The sequence below is a fragment of the Chionomys nivalis genome, chromosome 14 (assembly GCF_950005125.1).
Source record: "Chionomys nivalis chromosome 14, mChiNiv1.1, whole genome shotgun sequence".
Taxonomy (NCBI): Eukaryota; Metazoa; Chordata; class Mammalia; order Rodentia; family Cricetidae; genus Chionomys; species Chionomys nivalis.
Window position 1 is genome coordinate 7,515,719 of NC_080099.1, and position 19,686 is coordinate 7,535,404.

The 19,686-nt window shown below is 51.1% G+C and overlaps 1 protein-coding gene across 3 annotated transcripts in view; it reads left to right on the plus strand.

Annotated features, from left to right (window-relative positions):
* The window catches only part of Nfatc1 (nuclear factor of activated T cells 1), a 110,469-nt gene that overhangs the window by 56,786 nt on the left and 33,997 nt on the right, over window positions 1-19,686 (plus strand). For all 3 annotated transcript variants that reach the window (XM_057788747.1, XM_057788749.1, XM_057788748.1), the window contains exons 7-8: window positions 2,957-3,012; window positions 6,715-6,847. In XM_057788747.1, the coding sequence (XP_057644730.1) occupies window positions 2,957-3,012; window positions 6,715-6,847 (189 nt within the window). The remainder of the gene's footprint in view (window positions 1-2,956; window positions 3,013-6,714; window positions 6,848-19,686) is intronic.

Sequence of the window (19,686 nt, forward strand, 5' to 3'; positions counted from 1 at the left end):
AAGTTATTGTGAATGTTCATAAACAAGGTTCTGTGAGTGTCTGAGCCTTCCTCCTGGCACATACCTGGGCGTGCATCTGTCCTCAGCTAGCCAGAGCCACCAGGCTGTTTTCCAAAATGCTGGGCAGTCTTGGTATACCTTGGGGTGCTGCTGAGGAGTGCAAAGCTGTCCTCCTAACTGGAGAAAAACATGCATCTCAAAGGTCATTGGCTTAAGGAGTTTCCCCAGCAGGGACCCAAGGGATACATATCTGTATACACCAGCTTGCATGGTCCATGGAAGGTTAGAGAACCCACACACGTCCCAGGCTGTCCACATCAGAGCCCCTCTGCAGTGCAGCTCTGCACAGCCTCTGTTGTACTCCCCCAACCTCCTAACTCACCATGCTGGGATGTTTGGACCCGCCCCTCTCGAGGATGGTGTGCTGTAGATGCAGAACAGGAAGGGTGAAACCTCCTGCCCCACCGAGCGGGGGAGGTAGAAAACATATCCCAGGATGCTCCTCCACTCCTTAGCTGGAAACAGTGGCTCAGCCCCTTCCCTGGCCTGTGACTGGCCTGTGGGCCTGTGGTGGCAGCAGCATCCTGCAGCCAGTGGAGCCGCTTCAGACCTGCAGGCTGGCTGTGTGGAAACCTTGGGTGGGTGCGGTGGGGAAGCCTTTCCGATGACTCACACTGCAGGGAATTCCCTAATGATTTGGAATATTTTTACTTCTGAACTGGAGCACAGTTTCCTACTGAGAGCCTAGGGAGCTCCCGATAAGATGGGACACAAAGGCCCTTTTAGGATGGCCGGCTGGCTCCCTGCTGGGAGAGGCTAGATTCTCAATAGGGCTGTGTTAACTTGCTCTGAGCATGGTCTCTTTGTTGAGGATGCCATGCTCCTCTGGTTCTAGGGCACCCCTCGCAGTTGACACTCTGACGATTTCCTTGGGATTATAAAGGGCCATCTCCACGGCATTGGGCTGCTGGGCTCCTGCTAGAAGCAGCCTGCCCTGTGTGCATTTGGAAGTCAGGTCAACTGTGTCAGAACAAGAAGAACCATCACTCAATTTGCTCATTGTGTGGCACCTGCAGATGGAATAGCGAGGTCCAGATGGGACCAGCGCTTTGAATACCCTGACCTGGGAGGAAGTGATTGACAGCAGCCCCTTCATCTTGGTGGCTGCAAGGAACCATATTTCAATGGGAAATGGAATCCGATGAGTTATCTAACTTGGTACGAGTTAGAAGACAGGAATGGAGCTCCGTCTTGTCTGCTGGTGGTAGGCGTGGTGCTGGATGGGAGCTAGCCAGCGTCATGGCAGCTCACGACGTCCTCCTCAGTCGCTCTGATGGAGGATTCCTCACAGGCAGCTGTGATAAAGGGAGGAAAAAGGCCTTTCTTATTTTGTGCGGCCATGTCCACAGTGTCCAATCCACCTGTGCGTTTCATTAAGTTTTTGCCACATGATTTGAACTCAGGCAGAGGCACTGCAGTTTCTCTGCCGCCAGAGAGTGGCCTTGCCCGGGGAGATTTCAGAAGCTGTGGCAGAGGTCGTAGAAATGTGCTGCCTCTGCCTTGTAGACGTCAAACCGAATCTTCACATGCACAGCATGCGGCAGGGCTGCACAGCCAGCACATGGTCAGAGAGCTGCATGTCGGCACTTCCCTCTCACCCTCGTGGTGACATGGTGACAACATTTCTTCTGCTCAGCTGAAGTCCCCGAATTGCCAGGGCCAGGGGGTCCACCGCTCATGACATTCCAATGCTCTAGGGATGGCCAGGTGTATTTTTAGTGTCCTGTTGTCTTCTCTGAGGGGTGCGGCTACGGAATCCAGTTAGAGCTCTTCCTGGGCTCAGCTGATGGGTGATTTGCTCGGGGCCTGGAGCGTCTCGTAGGCTGCTGTGGCCTGGTGAGCCTGGGTGGCTCTCGGAGCCTCTGATGACTCTGACTCACATTTCCACCCTGTGCCTCCACCCTCCACCCACCCCTGTCCGGGACTGAGGGAAGTAGCTGGTGTTTGATTTATCAGTAATGTAGGGTTAGCGACAGACAAATGGACTGGGAGCAGAAACCAAGCATGAGCCATTTTAACGGCTCACCTCAGGAACTGACTTCATTTGGGAGAAGATAAAAGCTGGGATGGATATCTGTCAACTCGGGAACCACCCAGCTGTTCCCAGGTCATGGGCCTGTCAGCAGGCCTGGGGACTCAGAGCCTGTGAGTGGCAGACACCCTTCCTCTAAGCACTGGGTCCACACCTCACCGCCAGCCGAGAACAATAAGAGCTTTCACTGTGCCTATGGGAGCCTTTTAAATTTTTTTTTTTTTTTTGTAACATGCAAACAGCCACTGGACTAAGGTTAAAAATACCGCGTGTTTTGCATTTCCAGGTCCTGATGTGGCATGAAATAGCCAAAGAAAGACTTTTCTTATCCTCAGCATTTCCTCTGGACAGAGGCTTGGGCATTGCCCTGAGCTCTCCCAAAACACACAGGGAGGCTGGTGGGAAAAGGCACCAAGTGCAGCGCCAAGTTGGGCTCTGTACATGTCTTGCCTTGCTGGGTTTCAGGGTTTCCCTGCCTCTATCTCTCTTCTGTTTTTGTCTCCCTCAGAAGAGGCTGAGGTAGGAACCCTCTCTTGATGTGTGCTGGGGACGTATGTAAAAATGGATACAAGGATGGACCATTAGAAACATTCTTGACTGTGTGTGTCCCTCCAGCTCAGAAGTTACACTGGACATTGTCTTTGGACTTTACTAACTATACAGTGCTCACCACTGGAAGGGTCTAGGGAGCCCAAAGCTCTGCCCTGACCCACACCCTGAGCAGCTAGGCACTATCATTCCCCACTATCACCATTCCTTCCCATTGTCCCCTCCTTGATCTTCAGTTTCTGGGTCACCTGGAAGGTTTTGAAGACAGACTATGCCCACACAAAGTGACAGATTTCTTCCTGCCCTTTGTTCCAGATGGCCACCACGTCTGGGAGATGGAAGCAAAAACTGACCGAGACCTGTGCAAGCCAGTAAGTACTTAGGATCCTGAATCAGGGACTGGAGGCCAGTCTAGGGCTCCTGTTTGTTAAAATAAAGAAATGCTAAAAATAAATAAATAAATAAATAAATAAATAAATAAATATAAAAAAAAAAAAAAACAGACAGAGGCGGTGAGAAAACACAGCCATAAATCTCTTGCCCAAACAAATGCCATCAGGATACAGTTGGGGCAATAGCAGTGACCATGAGGACAGAGACTGGATGGAACTTGAGGCCTCTTTGTGCTGTGTTTGCTTTGTCTTCTAGAGGTACCAGATTCTATCTCCTCTTACTAATGCTCTACCCCCCGGGAGATCTTGGTGTTCTAAGTCTCATTCATGGACACCAAGCACCTGCCTGGACATGCCACCCTGCCTGTGTGACTTGCCACCACCCTCTCCAGAGAAGGCCTCGACTACCTAGCACTCTTGTTTTGAACTTGACATGGATGAAAGGGTAGACCTAACCGGCTAGCTTAGATCTGCTGGTTGGGTTTGCGGTGAGCTGTGGTAACCATGTGGCATGACCCGTGGGTGACATAATTAGTCTCCCGCCTGCACATAGACATGGCACCTGCCCGTGCCTCTTCTTCACCTTCGCATCAGGCCGTTGTTGTTTGTGATTGGCTAATTATGTTGGAAATACATTTTGCTACCCCAGCGTGCTTCTGACTGTTGGTGTGGTCTCCTTTCTCACGGCCGCCAGTCTCTTCACCTCCAATGGCCACTGGGGACAAATTGGAGTCAGGCCTTGTTTGCAGACTGCAGTCTGTCTCCACCATTCTCACGGTTTTCTCTCTGGTTTGCTTGGCTTTTGCAGTGCCGGAAGTTGAACTAAGAGCCACACATGCTGGGCAAATGCTCCACCACTGAGCTATATTCCCAACCCCAACAGTGTCCTTTAATTGGACATTAGGCTATGGATGCTTAAAGCAATTATTAGTTCAGACAAGTCAGAAAACCCTTGCTGAGTTCTGTGTGTGTTCTCTCCAGTCTCAGGATAGCAGAACATACTACAGCCAGGGAGCGGGTTTTCGTGAAGGCAACTAAAATCCTCCCAGACTATAGCTCATTCCACTGACTCCTTTCCAATAGTCCGGGCAGCTCTTGTGAATGAACGCAGGACAAAAGGGGCCTTTGGTGTGCTCTGAGTGTGTGGAAACGGGGTTTAAATGATTTCAAAACCCTGGGCAAGGATGAGTATTTTCTCTTGGGCCACCTGTGAACACTGGGCAGCCAGAGTCACATAAACAGGCCATGCTGGTAACGGGACTCACAGAGCAGACAGGTGGTCACGGCTCTCGTTAGCGTACAGTCGTCAGGGAGTTTGCTTCACTTGTAGCAGGCACAGGCTGCCTTCCCGCCCTCTGGGTGACTCCGTCAGAATGAAACAGCTTTGCTTGGCTACCACAGTTCCTCTTCCAGGCACCAGTCCACTCTCAAGAAGCCTTTCAGAGTCTTTGTCAGGTGGACGAGTCTTCTCTGGCCAGGATGATACTGTTCGTGAAGGTGAACATTAATCATTCATCTGCAATGCCTGGCTTCTCCCTCCCACTGAGGAAGCCTTTCTCTGCCTCAGTCTAGTTTCTCAGCTTCACATAAGAAGCCCTTGTGGAAATATTGAAGATAGTGGCATGCGCCTAGGTGCACATGTGCGCATGTGCGTAAGCACACACACACACACACACCACATAGAGGCATACACAAACATACCTGCACTGCACACGCATTGTATCTGCAGATATTTCAAAGATGGGTTTCTGCTGTGTTTGTGGTTACACCTTGCATACAACTAAGAATATGAACTTGAGGCAGCCCATGCTAACTGCAGCTCGTGTTGTTCTGACAACATCGACAAGTCCTATCGTTGGATCTCAGGTCACGTTTCATCCAGCTCCTCCCCTGTGTCCTAGGGCGGAGCTTCTGTAGAAGCGGTCTCGGTATAGAGTTGAGGTGCCTTGATGTGCCAGGGAGGAGAGCCTGGCACTCGAGGCCATTTTGTATTCCTTATTCAGGGGCTTCAGAGACTTTTTTATTCTTTCTTCCTTCCTTCCTTCCTTCCTTCCTTCCTTCCTTCCTTCCTTCCTTCCTTCCTTTCTTTCTTTCTTCCCTTTCTTTTTTTCCTTCCTTCCTTCCTTCCTTCCTTCCTTCCTTCCTTCCTTCCTTCCTTCCTTCCTTCCTTCCTTCCTTCCTTTCTTTTTTTGGCTTCAGCTTGAGCATCAACAAGATGTGTCTCCTTGTATCTTCCCTTGCTTCCTTCTGAAGAGTTGTTTCTTTCATTACCTGGTAGCAGCTGCCGCCCCTGAGTGCCAGCTGTGCCTGCAGCTTCCGTCAATGCAGCACGTCCTAAAAGCCACCCAGTGACCGTCTCTGTCCTTTCACCTGACTGAACTCAAGCTTCACAGTGAGACCACTAAAAGCTGGACACAGCCCAGACCTGAGTCGCCACAGTTTGGGGCAGCCCCCTACAACGACCACGTAGCGTGGGCGAACGCGCCTTTTACCTGCCCCTCCCCCACCCTCATTTCCTCCAAAGGAAGGGGAGGAAATGCAACAGCTGCAACAGGTTGCTAAAGTGAGTGCTTCCTGGGGGATGGATCCCAGGAGACAGAGCCCAGTGCACCCTGGCCAGTCCTGCCCTGGTGCTGGTGTCAAAGGGCTCTCAGCACTGGGCTCCCTCTGTAATCCAAGAGGCTGGATCTGAAGTTCTCCTGATTTCTGTTTCTATTACTGAGGTTTTATTATTAACACAACTCAATAAAGTTTGCTGCAATTGATTTGCTACCATTATAACAAGCTATGGTTAATTACTTTAACAAAAGAAATGATGGATTTTCTGATATATATTTTTCCTGGCCTGTTAAACTAAAATCACATGAAAGAAACAAAATGAAGAAACTTTATGGATTTGAAATCGCCAGCAGAAATGTGGTATTGCCCTACGAAGCACTGGCTCTCTTTAGCGTGACTGTGCCAAGCTCCAGGTTCACCTAGGACCAGGCACCCCCGGGAGTCTACATTTGGATATTTCCACTGAGTTCCAAAGGCTTGTGCCTTGCATTTTTGTTTGCCCTTGAAAGAACATGTCCAAAGTTTGTATTTTTCTGTTTAAAAACAGGAAAGAAAGCCCCAGCCACCACAAGCTGTCTAGTTTTTTCTTCCCTGTGTTCTCAGCTATTCCAGGGTCCTGGACTGAGAGCTGCTTTGTCTTCATTTTGAGGAAATTGGGGATTGTGGCAGACACCACGACTGTTGTTACACCTCACTCTGGACAGTGTCCACAAGCAATGCCCCCTCTCATGTCTCCAAGTAGGCAGAGAGCAATTCTTTTTGTCTGAAGGTCACTGGGTCTTGGATGTTGGGGCAGTAGTAGTTCTTAGAGTCTGCTGCCCCAATAGCAGGGAGGCGACTCCATTCTCTGAGAGATGCTCGTGGGTTCTCTCTTCTTGGGCTCTGTTCCAGCATAAAGGTCTTCCAGCCTCTAGTGTGGGAATTCAGGGTTCCTCTTCCCTGTGAGTACACCTTATAGCCAATTCGTGATCAAACCTGAACGGGCCGCACACCAAAGTCGCCGTCGGAGGCCCTGTGGGTAGCCAGAGACGGCTGTTTGAGTTGATGGCAATACCTCAGTGCAAAGCATTTCTGGTCTGTGAGGTCCTGACTGCCTCTTTCTCTCTGCTGTTTTCTCACCAGAATTCCCTGGTGGTGGAGATACCACCTTTCCGTAACCAGAGAATCACCAGCCCTGTCCAAGTCAGCTTCTATGTCTGCAACGGGAAGCGGAAGAGAAGCCAGTACCAGCATTTCACGTACCTTCCTGCCAATGGTAACGCTGTCTTTCTAACCTTAAGCTCTGAAAGTGAGCGGCGAGGAGGCTTTTACTAAGCCACAGAGGCCGTGAGAGGATGTTGTTATAAAAACAGTGTGGCTGTGTTGCTCTGTTCACACCACATGATTGCCTATTCACAAGACCAAGTCGCCCATCCACTCAAAGAAAAGCGAAGCCTGGGTGTGTTTGCCTGTGACTGGTGCATGCTGGGGGAATCACTTGCTAGCCTTTTTGCAAATGCTCAGCGGCCAAGCAGCGGCACTCAGAAGCTGATGAGGTCGAGGTGTATCTATCTACCCTCTGTGAGTCTTTGGGGTAGAACAAGTATTTGTTAGAGCAATTTTGTAGGTAGCTTCAAAAATAAGCCTGCCACAGCCATATTGGGGAACATACACAGTGTTCACAGTGTTGTCCTTATAGCGATGGTCCCACACCGCATGCAGGGTCCCCGCTTAATAACGCCATCCCCTGGTGATGGGGCGCCTTCAGGTGGGAGGTCTTCTGCTTGAGTTTGTTCATTTGGGGAATGGCTTCTTTTCATTCAGATATGATCAGTTCACTGTTTCAACTTTCTAGACTGTTTTATTTAAGAAAATACTGTTATTGTTTTTGGTTTTTTTTTTTTTTTTTTGCTTAAAAAAAAAAAAAAACCCTCTTTAAGCTTGTAGGAAGGTGTGTCCCAGGCATCCGGGGTTTTCCTGTGTGGTGCAGGCCATTCTCCTGTGGCAGGATGTGTGTGCAGAAGCAGAGTGGGCTGTTATCCTGAGCTCTATTGTATTTTGAGTAAGCTCAGCCATGTCAACAACCTTTTTATACTGCTGCTTTCCCTCCTAAAACCTTAAGATATGCATATCATTTAAGAGCCCTGTTCAAGTCAGGTTTCACTACCTGTGAAAGCAGCCACAATGCTGTCTTAGTAAAATCAAGATTTTCTTTTTTTAAAGGTTTCAGGGTCTCTTTTTGAAGTTTAAAGACATTTGGAATATCTTAGTAAGAAAAATCAGTATTAAGATGCTGAAATCAACGGTCTTATCAGGCAAGCCCTAGGGATGCCCTTCAAAACTAGAACAATAACTTTGTTAAGTTCCCATACAAGGGTATCAGTGTAAGCAACTGTGAGAGCCATGGCGAGCCTCAGCACAGCTGCCCACACCCCATCCTGTCACTGCTCTGGAGTTTATTCCACAAGGCTTTTTCGTTCATGAAATAATGTACAACCTTTCTTACAAAAACAAATATTTGGTCTTTTTTATTTGTTTGAAAATGCAATGGTTGTGTCCTGATTATACTTTAAGCATGGTTGATCCAAAATTTACAAAGTTCTAAACCTTATAAAGAAAAAAAATTGTTTTCTAAAACAATGTAAGAAATTTCATGAAGATTAATGTTCCCTTGTTTGGTGGCATATCTGAGTCCTTGATAGAGATTCTGTACGGTGCCCAGTTTAGTAAAGAGCATTGTGCCGGGGAGGCTCTGTGGTGCAGTGAGGCCCCAGCGCCTGGTGTCCGAAGTTCACCACTGCCTCCCACACTGCCACCCCACATGGAAGCAGCTTCTAGGCAAGCCAGATGCTCCACACTTTGGTCTGTACCAGCCTGCCTCCCACAGTCCGCAAAGCCTCTTGCTGGAACCTACCAGCTGGCCATCACCTCCTGTGTGGTGCAGGTCTTCCTCAGCCCTTCTGGGTTCAGCCATATGGTCCCGACTTCTCTTCAACCTTTTCATCTTGCTGCCCCGACTCTTGACTCCAACCCCAAGATGGCTGCCCACCAGCAGCATGGCCCTGGGGACTGGCCATGTTTCCACACCACTAGACTGTGAGCTCCTTCAGAGAGACCTTGGCCATCGCAGGGTTGAACCCCAGCATTATTCATTGCCTGGTGCCTGGCTGGCTATCAACATGTGTTGTTTTTTTTTTTTTTTAAATAAATAAACACACAGATGGAGAACTCCCGCTCCCGTGTCCCGTGTTCTGTCTGGCGCTCTCCCTCCGTGCTCTGTGCCATCTGTTGCTCAGGGATGTGTCTCTGAGCACGTTGACACTGACAAAGGGCTGTATTTATAGCACCCGTGTTCTCGGATCGATGCGTTTGAGTCCTGGAGACCCTCCAGGGCCTGAGAGCTCGTAATTAACCTGGGTCCATAGTGCTTGTGCTTTGCTCCTTAGACACTGGCTGTGAAGTTACAAGCCTTCCCCCCAAGTCTTCCTGTACTATTAAGTGGACTTCACGTACATCCCTATTTCACGTACCTGTGACCACTGTGGACGCAGGTTCTCAAGGCCATAAAATATGCTGTTAGATGTTTGAGGAAGCAGGAATAAATCCTTTTAAGCCCTACCTGTGAAATTCATTTTCTTCCATAGACATATAAAATCAAAGCTCATTTTAGTTTTCCTTAAAACTTAGGTGTGAGGCTGCTTCAAAGGACCACATCAGACCCCCTTGTGGAAGGGTCCTGTTCTTCCACACAACTGCCCCTTGTTCAGGCTCCTCTGAGTTCCAGGGTGTTGGGAATCAAAGTGCCCAAGGTACTCTGCTCCTTAGGAGGCAGGAGGGACACCTCTTGGCCACTAGCTTTCTGCCCCATAAGCTCGGCGGGTTGACACCCACCTTGTACCATCCTCCTCCTTCCTTACTCTCAAAGTAAAACCGTGATAGGGATCAGGTGGCAGAATAATTGGACCTCTAGGTTCTGGGGTGGTGGTGGGGGAGCGATGTCTTTGGTGCATGGTCTGTGGTGGCCCTGGAAGGGCAGTTTGGCCTCTCCCTTCCCTGCCCCCATTTGGGGTGTGTCTAAGGGGAAGAGTTTCCACTTGAATGCAAGGCACTATTTGCAAACCGTGAACACCCCATTGGAAATCCTGCACCGGGCCCTGTGGTGTCTCTGGGATAGTCATCAGGCCCAGATGGTAAAAGCACCTGCAACCTGAGAGGAGGCTTTGGAGTCCCAGAGCCAGCCAGAGAGGGCCTCCCGGGCTTCCCGAGTCTCTTGCTTGTCACTGGTTTTGCTTTTCTCCCTGCAAGGGGAATATACTATCTTCCTCCCTGAGCCATAGGGACTGAGATGGACACCATCGTGAGATGGGGGCTATGCCAGGAAAGTGTAGGTCCAAGCCCTTATTCCAACATGTCAGTTAGAATTACAGAGTGATAAGTGGGTGTGGGGATGTCTCCCTTCTGAGTTGCAGGATGGGCATCTCTGCTAGTCTGAGCCCTCAGAAGAGCTCTTTCTCCCAACCAGACATGGCAAAAATCAGCTGCAGGGGTACTCAGAAGAGAATCGATCTATCTTGAAAACACACCCCAAAGTCAGTGTTCCTGTACCATGAAAAGATAAATGGAAATAAACTGTGGGGTTCTGGAATTCTGTCACCTCATCTGAAGCTGTTTCAGGTGGTTAGGAGCCCTGCCCTTCCCAGCCAGGGCAGGGCTGTGCAGGTGAGAGTGAGTGCTTCCTGTCCTGAGCCCAGTGCTCCCACCCCAAGCACTGGGGACTCACCTGGTGGCAGAGACCAGTGCCTGACTGTAGGACAGTAAAAGCACTCCAGCGGAACCGGTGTCAGGCAAGCAATCCCCCTGAGCAGGTGAAGCCCGGAAGGACAGAGCTGCCCTAGGCTCAGGAGTCCTTGAATCTCTGAGGCCCACCCCGCCACATACTTCTTTGTGTGAACTCTTGGGTGGAGCCATGTGCGACCTAGAGAATAAAATACCACAAGTTGCTTTCTTGAACCCTTCCTGGTTATTAAAAAGTGCATCTTCTGGTCATATGCCAGTTACCGAGATACATTTCCATCTCAGAGGAATAGGGGCAACCATGAGACTCCTTCTGTCAGGTCCTTGGCTGTGTCACTAGGTTCTGGAATCATGGAGACGCGGATGCAGTTTAGCAGAGGGCCTGGGCCCAACCATAGAAGTGGAGCTCCCACCTTATGGTGAATTTCTGGCATCATGGGCCCTGTAGCTTCGTCACTGCCCTGACCATGACAACCATGACTGCACTGAAAATATCAGGCCTCAACTTGTAACTGCCCTGGCCTGGGTTCAGAGACCATGATGACATGGCAGAATTGAGCACAGTTTATGGCTGTCTGCCTGTGTACCCACCGCCTCTCATGCAGCCGCTCTCCTATTAGAAGCCTGGGGCTGGAGAAGAGGACCAAGACTGCCCTGCTCCAAGGGTGTCTTAGGAGGGGTCACAGAACACAATAGCCTCTTAGGATAAAGGGCGGGACAGTTTCCCTCACTTGCCATCGTTCAGCTTGACCCTGTCTTCTTTAAAGAGCCCATGAAGACTTCAAACACAATGTAGTGTGTGCCATATAAGTATGATAATTCTAGGGACTGTGCTGCCAGATTTCCTTCCTGCAAGCTAAATAAAGTCCTTGTGAAGATGGCAAAGAGCAGGCTGGGTAAGGGAGTTGTCTCCGGCTCCTGGAGCTGCAGGTGGCAACTATTCTCAACTCCCAAATGACCTCAGTAACCAACTGGCCGTTGTAGCTGTGGTAGGTGTGTGCCTCAATGTTCAGGTGACACTGGCCAGTAGGCATTTGGGATAATGGCCAAGGGCTGCCTAGACATCTGGATCACAGAGTCCTGATCCCTTAAACTCTCAAATCCATCTCCAGTGAGGAGGGATGTTTCTCATCCTGACACCAATGTGACAGAGAGATTTGACTCTTGCCCTATGCCAGCCTTCTGCATCCATGAGGAATGTTGGGCACTGAAAGAAACCATTTCTGCATCTTTGTGGTCTCCCAGGTCTTTCCAGCTGTCAGAAGGCCTCAAATTGGAGTGAGAGTTGCTGGCACCCTTGCCTAGATGCTAACATAATGTCACAGCGATGTAGACAACTTAACCACGTGATATAACTGTGTGCACACACCTGCATCTGTGGACTTTCCGTTTTCATGTAGGGGAGGAATTGAAGGGTAGAGCTTGTCCTGAAGATATAGGATGAGAGAGAGGGGGAGAGAGAGAGAGAGAGGGAGAGAGGGAGAGAGAGAGAGAGAGAGAGAGAGAGAGAGAGAGAGAGAGAGAGAACGAACTATGGAACCTATGTGACACCCGGTTGCTGGGGAAGGAAGGGTTGGAGAGAGAGGTCCCAGGAGCCCTGCCCTGTGACCTCTCATGGAGAGATAACAGGACACAATAGCCTATTAGGATGGAGAGTAGGAAGGTAGCTTTGTTTAGAAATCTAAGGGCCATGTGCCACCAAAAACAAACAAAAATGTGAGTCAGAGTGAGCCGAACACCCAAGGAGATGAGTACCTAGACATGCATGGGCAGGAGGGTGGGCAGAAGGTAGCTCTGCCTGTGTTCTGCCAACAGAGCTGCCTGCCAGATGCTGCCTGTGCAGTACTTTCAGGTCCCTGGCTGCCCCACCCAGCTCTGTCCTATGTGGTATCGCAGCCCCTGAGCCCCAGCCGCTGGAGCGGGAGCTATGGTCACAAAGAGAAACTCCGGCAGCTGTTGGATAGAACATCACTGATGAATGTTTTTGGTGTGTGTGGTCTTTTCTGACCACCACTGCCATGGAACATAAATGGCCTTTATCACTCTCTACCTGACTGCGTCCCAGCTGATCCATGTGGGCAGTGGGCTGGTGTTCACAGACAGTAAAAATCATTTCCCTTCTCTGGGTCAAGAACTGCTCCATCGCTGGGAGCTAGGACCTAGTGACATGTCTAATATCTATCAAAAAAGCCCTTTGATGCTCTGTAAAGGGGATATTCCCAACCCTCACCTGCAGGACAGGTAAGAAGACTAATGAGGCAGTGTACAAAAGGCTTAAGTCAGCCAGCCTTGGCATATGCTGGGGATAGCTTCCATTCCTTAAGCACCGCCCCACCCCCCAATACATCCCTCAGTCCAGGTCTAAGCTCTCTGGGAGACTAACTCCCATGTTCCCAGGAAGCTGGAAGCCACACACATGCAGAGCTGTTTTGTATGCTGGATGACAGGTGTGTTCGTCCATCTGCCAGCTCTCGGGTCCTTGACCTACAGAATTTGTGGACCCTCAGTGGGAGATGCGTGAAGCCTTTTAGCCTGGACTTGGATGGCTCTATGTGTTCTTTACCCCTGACATCTTGCCCCTGAGTTGTCATTCCTGAGCTGCTGATGTTGATGGTGAGACCCGGGCTTTAATGCCACTCTGCCATGAAGACAATCTGACTTCTGTTCTCTAGGAATTTTAGACTTTGAACAAAACTTCTTTTGTATGGAAACATAGCTAGTGAAGTAATTCGAGACAGAACACTTGAGTGTGCCTGAAAAGGCAGGTGTAGAGGAAGGCGTCCTGGATGGCAGAAGTGCCCGCCTGGACTGAGCATGCTAACTAGGAAGGCCATGGGAAGGTATCCGGTGCCTGTTTCTGCCCATAGCCAGGTTTCACTGAAGGGGTTCTATAAGGGTCCCTGACTACCTGCTCCACAACGGTGACAAGATACCACCAGCTGATTAAACATTAGTCACCAACCCTATGGGAGGCCCAAAAGCCCCATCTCCACATAGTCCTGTTGGGACTTGGTTCTTCATGAATTTGGGGGGCATCCAAGTTCTCCCAGCTTCTCAAGATTCAGAGCTTGGGAAGTAAGGTATGGCCTGTGATTGACAGATGCCCAGAATGCCTGGTGAAGCAGGCTGTGTACCCACAGCTCTGCCTCAGAATCCTTAGGTCCTACTGACTCAGAGCTGGTAGAGCCTTAAGCTGTAGGACTGAATTAACCCAATGATCACACCTTGGTCATTAGAGTTTCCATCCTGTCTCATGTGTGATGACTGCATTCATGAGTGGTGATCTCCCACTTAGTATGCAGGAGCACCTCACACACTGAGGCCTGAGCTGGGCAAGCATACTTAAACAGAAACCCAACAAAAGCACCGTCTACACAATGTGTGGTTTCTCTTGGTGCACACACGCCTTGTGTGTCAGGTGCTGGGTCTTCTACAGAGCGAGAGGACTGGGGGCACAGGAGTCAGATGTCAGTGAAGCTTGGCGGGCAAGGTTGCTCAGTTGTCCATATTTTCTTAGTAAGCTGTCGTCTTTTCCCAAGTAAATGGGATTCATGAGGTGCTAATGGCTGGTGGAGCCTGGAGCCGATACCCCAGAGTAGGAACCATTCTGTCTGTCTGTCTGTCTGTCTGCACAAAGGCCTGTGTGATGTTTGACTAATCCCAGACAAAGACCAGGCCCATCTGCATGGCTCTGGTCCACAGTAGATACATGCAGGTTTCCTCAAGCACAGATGATAGTCTGTGAGTGCCACCAGGCCCCTTTTGTGGGCATCCCAAGAGGGGATGAAAGACCTACCCACATCACTGCATCAAAGTGTCTCCTTGTTCCACTTGCCTGTTTTGGAGAAAGGTCATACTCTACCCTGCTCCCTGTTCGAGCAGTCAAACCTAGTGTGTCCTGCACCCTGGGCGAGCCACATTCCAGTCCAGCTGGAGGTTATTGAAGCCAGTGTGGCACATCGTGCTTGAGACACCCCAGACTCCTCTCAGGAAGATACACACTATGTTAATGCACAGGAGAGCTGGCATCACCCCCTCCCTCATTGAGGTGGTCAGTCTTAAGACCCAAGGCCAAACTGCGAACAAAGAGCCTCCATCTCTTCTGGGTCCTCTTGAGGACCCTACGGCTGCCTCTTCTCTATTCACCTAAGTTCCCCAGTGGGTGTTCATGAAATACACACTGAAGTTCCTGGGTGAGGTATGGGTTGTAGGAACCAGCTGTCCACTAGCAAGCACACAGAAACACGGGGCAGCAGAGAGAGCTAGGACGGTTAGGCAGAAGTGTTTCCAGACTTACCGTGTAGATGGCTTCAGTGGGGCTGTGGCTAGCAAGCACGGAAGAGCTGGATCTCCTGGGAGCCTTCAGTGTACACACACAGCCCCGGTCCCAGGAGGGATTCAACCCACAGTTTCCTTAGCCACCATGTAGAGAGTGCCTCCGCTCTGAGTCACAGAGACCCTGGCTCTTGCTGAGCCTTGTGCACAGCAGGCAACTTTAGAGTGCACCCTCTAAGACATTTTAGAAGCACAGCTGCCCAGTCTCCCAGCCTGACCTAAGGACATGTGAGGCCTAGGAGTAGAGCACCAGCAGAACGTGACCTGCCCAGTGGCACCCAGAAGAAGCCTATTGGTCTCCCTGGGCGGCATCCTCCACTCGCTATTGCCATGCAGGAACAGGAAAGCATTTGCTAGGCCTAAGTATCAAGTCTAGAGGGCAGGGATTCTCTTTAGGGCTCTTTGGCCCACGGACCATCAGTGCAGGGGGTGCGAGATATTATGGGACTAGGAGTGAGCCTTCCTCATCACACATCTGAGCATCTGTCTCTCTCTGGTGGTGTCACCTATTCATGACTTGAGGAATTCTGAAGGCCTGGGGAATCCCAACCGGGGACACAAACTCTGAGGTGACTGCAGGCCAAAGCTGGCAGCTGTCCCTAGTCTCTGTGAGGACTGGGCTCCCCGCACCAGCACTACCTGGGAGAGCCCTTCTGCACTGTGCAAGGGACTGTACCGTACAAGGTTGCTGGACTAAGGGTGGACGGCTGTCAGGTGCCCATGGCATCAGGTACACATGATGACACACACCTCTCACAGCCAACACAGACACGGCATTGTGTTGTACTGGGTGTGAGGGCCCAGTTCCAGCAGGAGCCGGCAGCCCACCTTCTTCATGAGGGCATTCTTTGTACCTGACAGCTGGCCCAAAAGATTGCCATTAATCCTCCGTGTGCTCGCTCCCTGTAATAAACCTTGTATTATAAACTCACAGCTTGGGTAATGTGATGTTTTCGGTGTGCCGTTGCATAGCCCTGCAGTGAGCTACACGGCAGGCACCGGATCCCCTTACCTGCCCCCCACCCGGCCTAGCCTGGAGACATTGCGTCACATTCCTGCTTCCCTGTGGCACAGAAGGCAGAGCAGAGCCTGCACAGCCTGCACTTCTGCACAGCACGTGTTCTTTCTATTTTCTGACTAATAGGAAACGTCCTAAAAGACCCTCAACCCCACATGAGAAATGCAGATGACACAGGCAGTCTTGAGACATGGATACTCTGAGGGGTGGTATGTGACTACAGTTGAGGAGGCAGCCGTGGGGAACCTCAGGAAAGGGCAACAAAATATGACTCTTGGTTCAGTTTTCCACCAGAGGGGTAGGCCACTCTGGCTCCGAGCAGTCCTCAGCTGTTCTGAGTGACCACCCAATCATCAATGGCCTCCATCTTTGAATGGCATGTGACCCAGCCGCCTCCATCAGAGATGAATGTGTCAAGTGTGGGACCGTGGCAGTGTCCTCAGGGCAGGGATCAGGCTTGCCACCTCAGGGTCAGCAGGTGCTGGGAGAAAACACTGTGCCTTCTTTCCCTCTGTGTGGAGCTGTGTGACATTGCCATGTGCCCTGAACCCTAAAGGACCTGGATATAAGATGGTCTGTCTCCCTCTGTCCAATCAAACAGGCTACATCCCCAGGGTGGTCGTGTGGCAGTTCATAAATGGCACTGATGTCGCAGACCCAGATGGTTAGAAAGAAAGAGACAGCAGCAAGAGTGGAAAAGGGGTTGCAGTGAGGTCTTGGTCCCCAAAAGGGACTGCATAGGCTCCACCACAAATCCCCATCCTGGTCCACTCTGCCCCTCCGGAGATAGAAACCCGGGAGCCCAGCTGAGACGATCATGACTCGTGTTCCTGCAGCCCAAGCAGTCTTTTACGTTCTTCTTGTCCAGGCGACCGAATGCCAGGAAAACTCTGAGGTGGTCAGCAAGATGCCGCGCTGGTTCAGGGCTGAGGTAGTTTCAACAGGTCCTAACAACAGAATCTCCAGGGCTCCCCAGAGTAACCACCACACCCTCACTGTGCCTGGCCTCTGGATTGCTGGCCCAGGTCCCGCCCACGCTCGCTGTCCCTGCCCCTGTGTGGCAGGTAAATTACATTCTCTGGCATTTCCTGGGCAGCTGTGTTTGGGACTGTGCCTTTCATGTCATACTGGGCAGTTGGGGCTGGTTTTACAGATCTTATAGGCTGCTTCACTGGCCTTGGGACCTGGCTGGGGACCCAGTGACGTGAACAGAGAGCAGTTTAGTCTGGAAATAATTCCACCTTCTAGTCATGTACAGTTTAAAAAACACTAGCTCTGAAAATGACCAGTCTCATTTAGAATTGAACCATCAAGTATGGATATGGGCTTTGAATGGAGCCACTCCTACCCAAGAGCCTTCTTGCTGGTCTAGTTGCGTTCTCAGCAACATTGGTACCTGTTTCCGGTAAGGCCTGTGCTCACAGGGACTGGCTGGGTACGGTTCTGCCTCCAGGTGCCTCTCAGGGCCTGTTTCTTGCCAATTCTACATTTACAACGTGGTTGAGCCAGCTGGACTGCTGCTGAGTGGGGGTCGTTCCTAAAGCACGGCTTTACCCCCACAGAGCTGTCTAGACGGCATCGTGACTGGAGCTGAGTTAGTACCTGAATAACACATTTCACTGCGAGCTGGAGAACCCAGATGGCCAGGGCTTCCTGCTCCTCAGCAGCTCCTGGGAGATGCCGTCCTTAGGAAGGGTGGGACCCACAGCTGATTTCACATATTCAACTTTCTAATGTCAGAGGGATGGGTTTCCCTTCCTTCCGTTTTTTTGTTAAATGCCAGGATGTCCGCCATCTTTTTTGTTCCTAGCAGAGTCTCCCAGCCTAAAAAGCAGTTGGGGAACCTGCTGAGAAAGGAGCCTGTTACCTGCCTGAACCTGGGATTTCCCTGGCCTAGGCAAGAGGACACACAGGATGACCGACTGTTGAGTTGAATGAGTTGAAAAGCCTTCACCCCGAGGCTTTTCCAGGAAGCTCTGTGAGGAGTACTGGCCTTGAAGATTCTATTCCTTGTGGTCCCTCTTCCACCAGAGCTCCCTAGACAACTAACAGCCACATGAATGGGAGGATAATAGGAAGGACTTGGAGAGGAGCTCTTCCAGGTCCCATGCTGATCAAGCCTCCAAGTGCCTACCTACAAGTAATCTGGAGCCTGAGGCACTGCCATCTCAACATGTATCTGGTCTTCTTATGTGACTGGGTCCCCGCCCCTGTTCAAGGGTCCCTTCCTACTTGCCACCCTGGGATGGCTTAAAGGTCAACCCTGGATTCCAGGCAGGTGAACTTTTATAGATCTTCTCAGGAGGCCACCCAAAAAGCCCACTGCCAGGCCCCCATGTCCCCTCTCTGTCATGTCTGACTCACAGGAAATGCTAGCAGCACATGGACCACCTCCCCACTCTCTCACGTGACTGACTGACCTCTGACTCCTGGCTAGTCACCCTGGCATCATATGTATGTAGCATCTCTGGTATGAATCCAGTGCACGCAACCTGGTTTCCAGAGTCATGGTAAGCCCATGGCAAGGTGTCATGAGCAGGGGACCCACAGCCTCTTGGAAGAAGGGTCAACTCTCTGTTAGCTGTCAGCTGACAAGTCGCACTCTTTGAATGAGCCACCGTGAAATCATCCTGGGGTCACACCTAGGGACGCCTGAACTTGCATGTAGAATCCAGACCTGAAGAACCCAGTGCTACGTCAGCCAAGTTTGGCTTCTGGGTTGAACACAGGCGTCTCAAACTGAAAGTCTGAGTAGCACGAACCACTTTTGTCGCCTCAGATGGAATGTCTGAACGTCAGCGTCTCCTGAGACTCGGCTGCTGCAGAGCCCGCCTCATCAGCTCAAGCCGGGAGAAGTCTTAGAGACTAGAGTGAATGAGAATGGAATGAGGGAACTGTGGCAGCCAATGGCTCTATTGCTTTCTAGAGGCTGAGCCACTGGCGTTGAGTGTCACGCAGACTTACTACTGAGAGGGGAGGAGGGGGCACCTAGACAAGAAAACCACAACCTACCCCAGCCCATCTCTAGGGCAGAGCCTCCAGGCCTCCAGTGGGGGCTGTGCTGTGAGGGAGGCTGCCCTTCCCAGGAAGCTCCCAGTGGAGCCAGGCTTCAGAAGAGCTGTGCCTTCATCCCTCACAGCAGCTGGTGGCGCAGAGGCCAGGCTCTAACGAAGAACACATGGACGTTCCCGCTGGCACAGACCATGGCTAAAGACTTTTTCCTCAAAATGCAAATATGCTTTTATTTATTCACGGAGAAGCCGGGCCTCCCTTTGCGGCACGTGTGTTTGTATGTGGAGTGTGTGCGCCTCTTGAAGAGGCCACAGTGGTTGGGTAGTCCCTAGGTAGCTGACCTGCTGCCAGACCCAGCCATGCGTAGCATGTGCAGATGTAATAGAGAATTATGTGAGTGTTCATCATGCACACGACTTATGCAGCACAGTGCTGCTGGGGGGAAGGGGTTGTCTAGGACCCCAGGGTCTGTGTGCCACCTCTTCCTCTGCCCTGTAGAAACTCAGGCCCTGAGGAGAAGTCCGGCGTCTACTCTGGGGCTAGTTCCAGGCCACAGAGGTTACCTGTCTCTGTGGCTCTTGCCTGAACTGGGGGCCTTCTTGCTAAAAGTAGAGAGGGAGAATCAGGAGGCCCTGCTCGGGGCTGTGGGGTCTCCTGGGGCTGCGGGGTTTCCTGGGGTTACCAGGTCTCCTGGGGCTGCCTGGTCTCCTGGGGCTGGCTAGCTGCAGAGTCCTCACTTGGGTGTGGGAACCAGGAGGTATGCATGGGAGACATGGTGCCCTTGCCCAGAGTGCACAGTGTCCTTCTGGCTCAGCGTCTACCGGCTTCCCGACGATCTCAGATGGCCACCCGCCTCTGGATGCTCACGGAAGCCAACTCAGTGCTGCTCAGTTTCCACACTGACAGACTCACTAGAGCCGTCAGTAGCAGCATTGCGGCAATACGCAAGCTGAAGT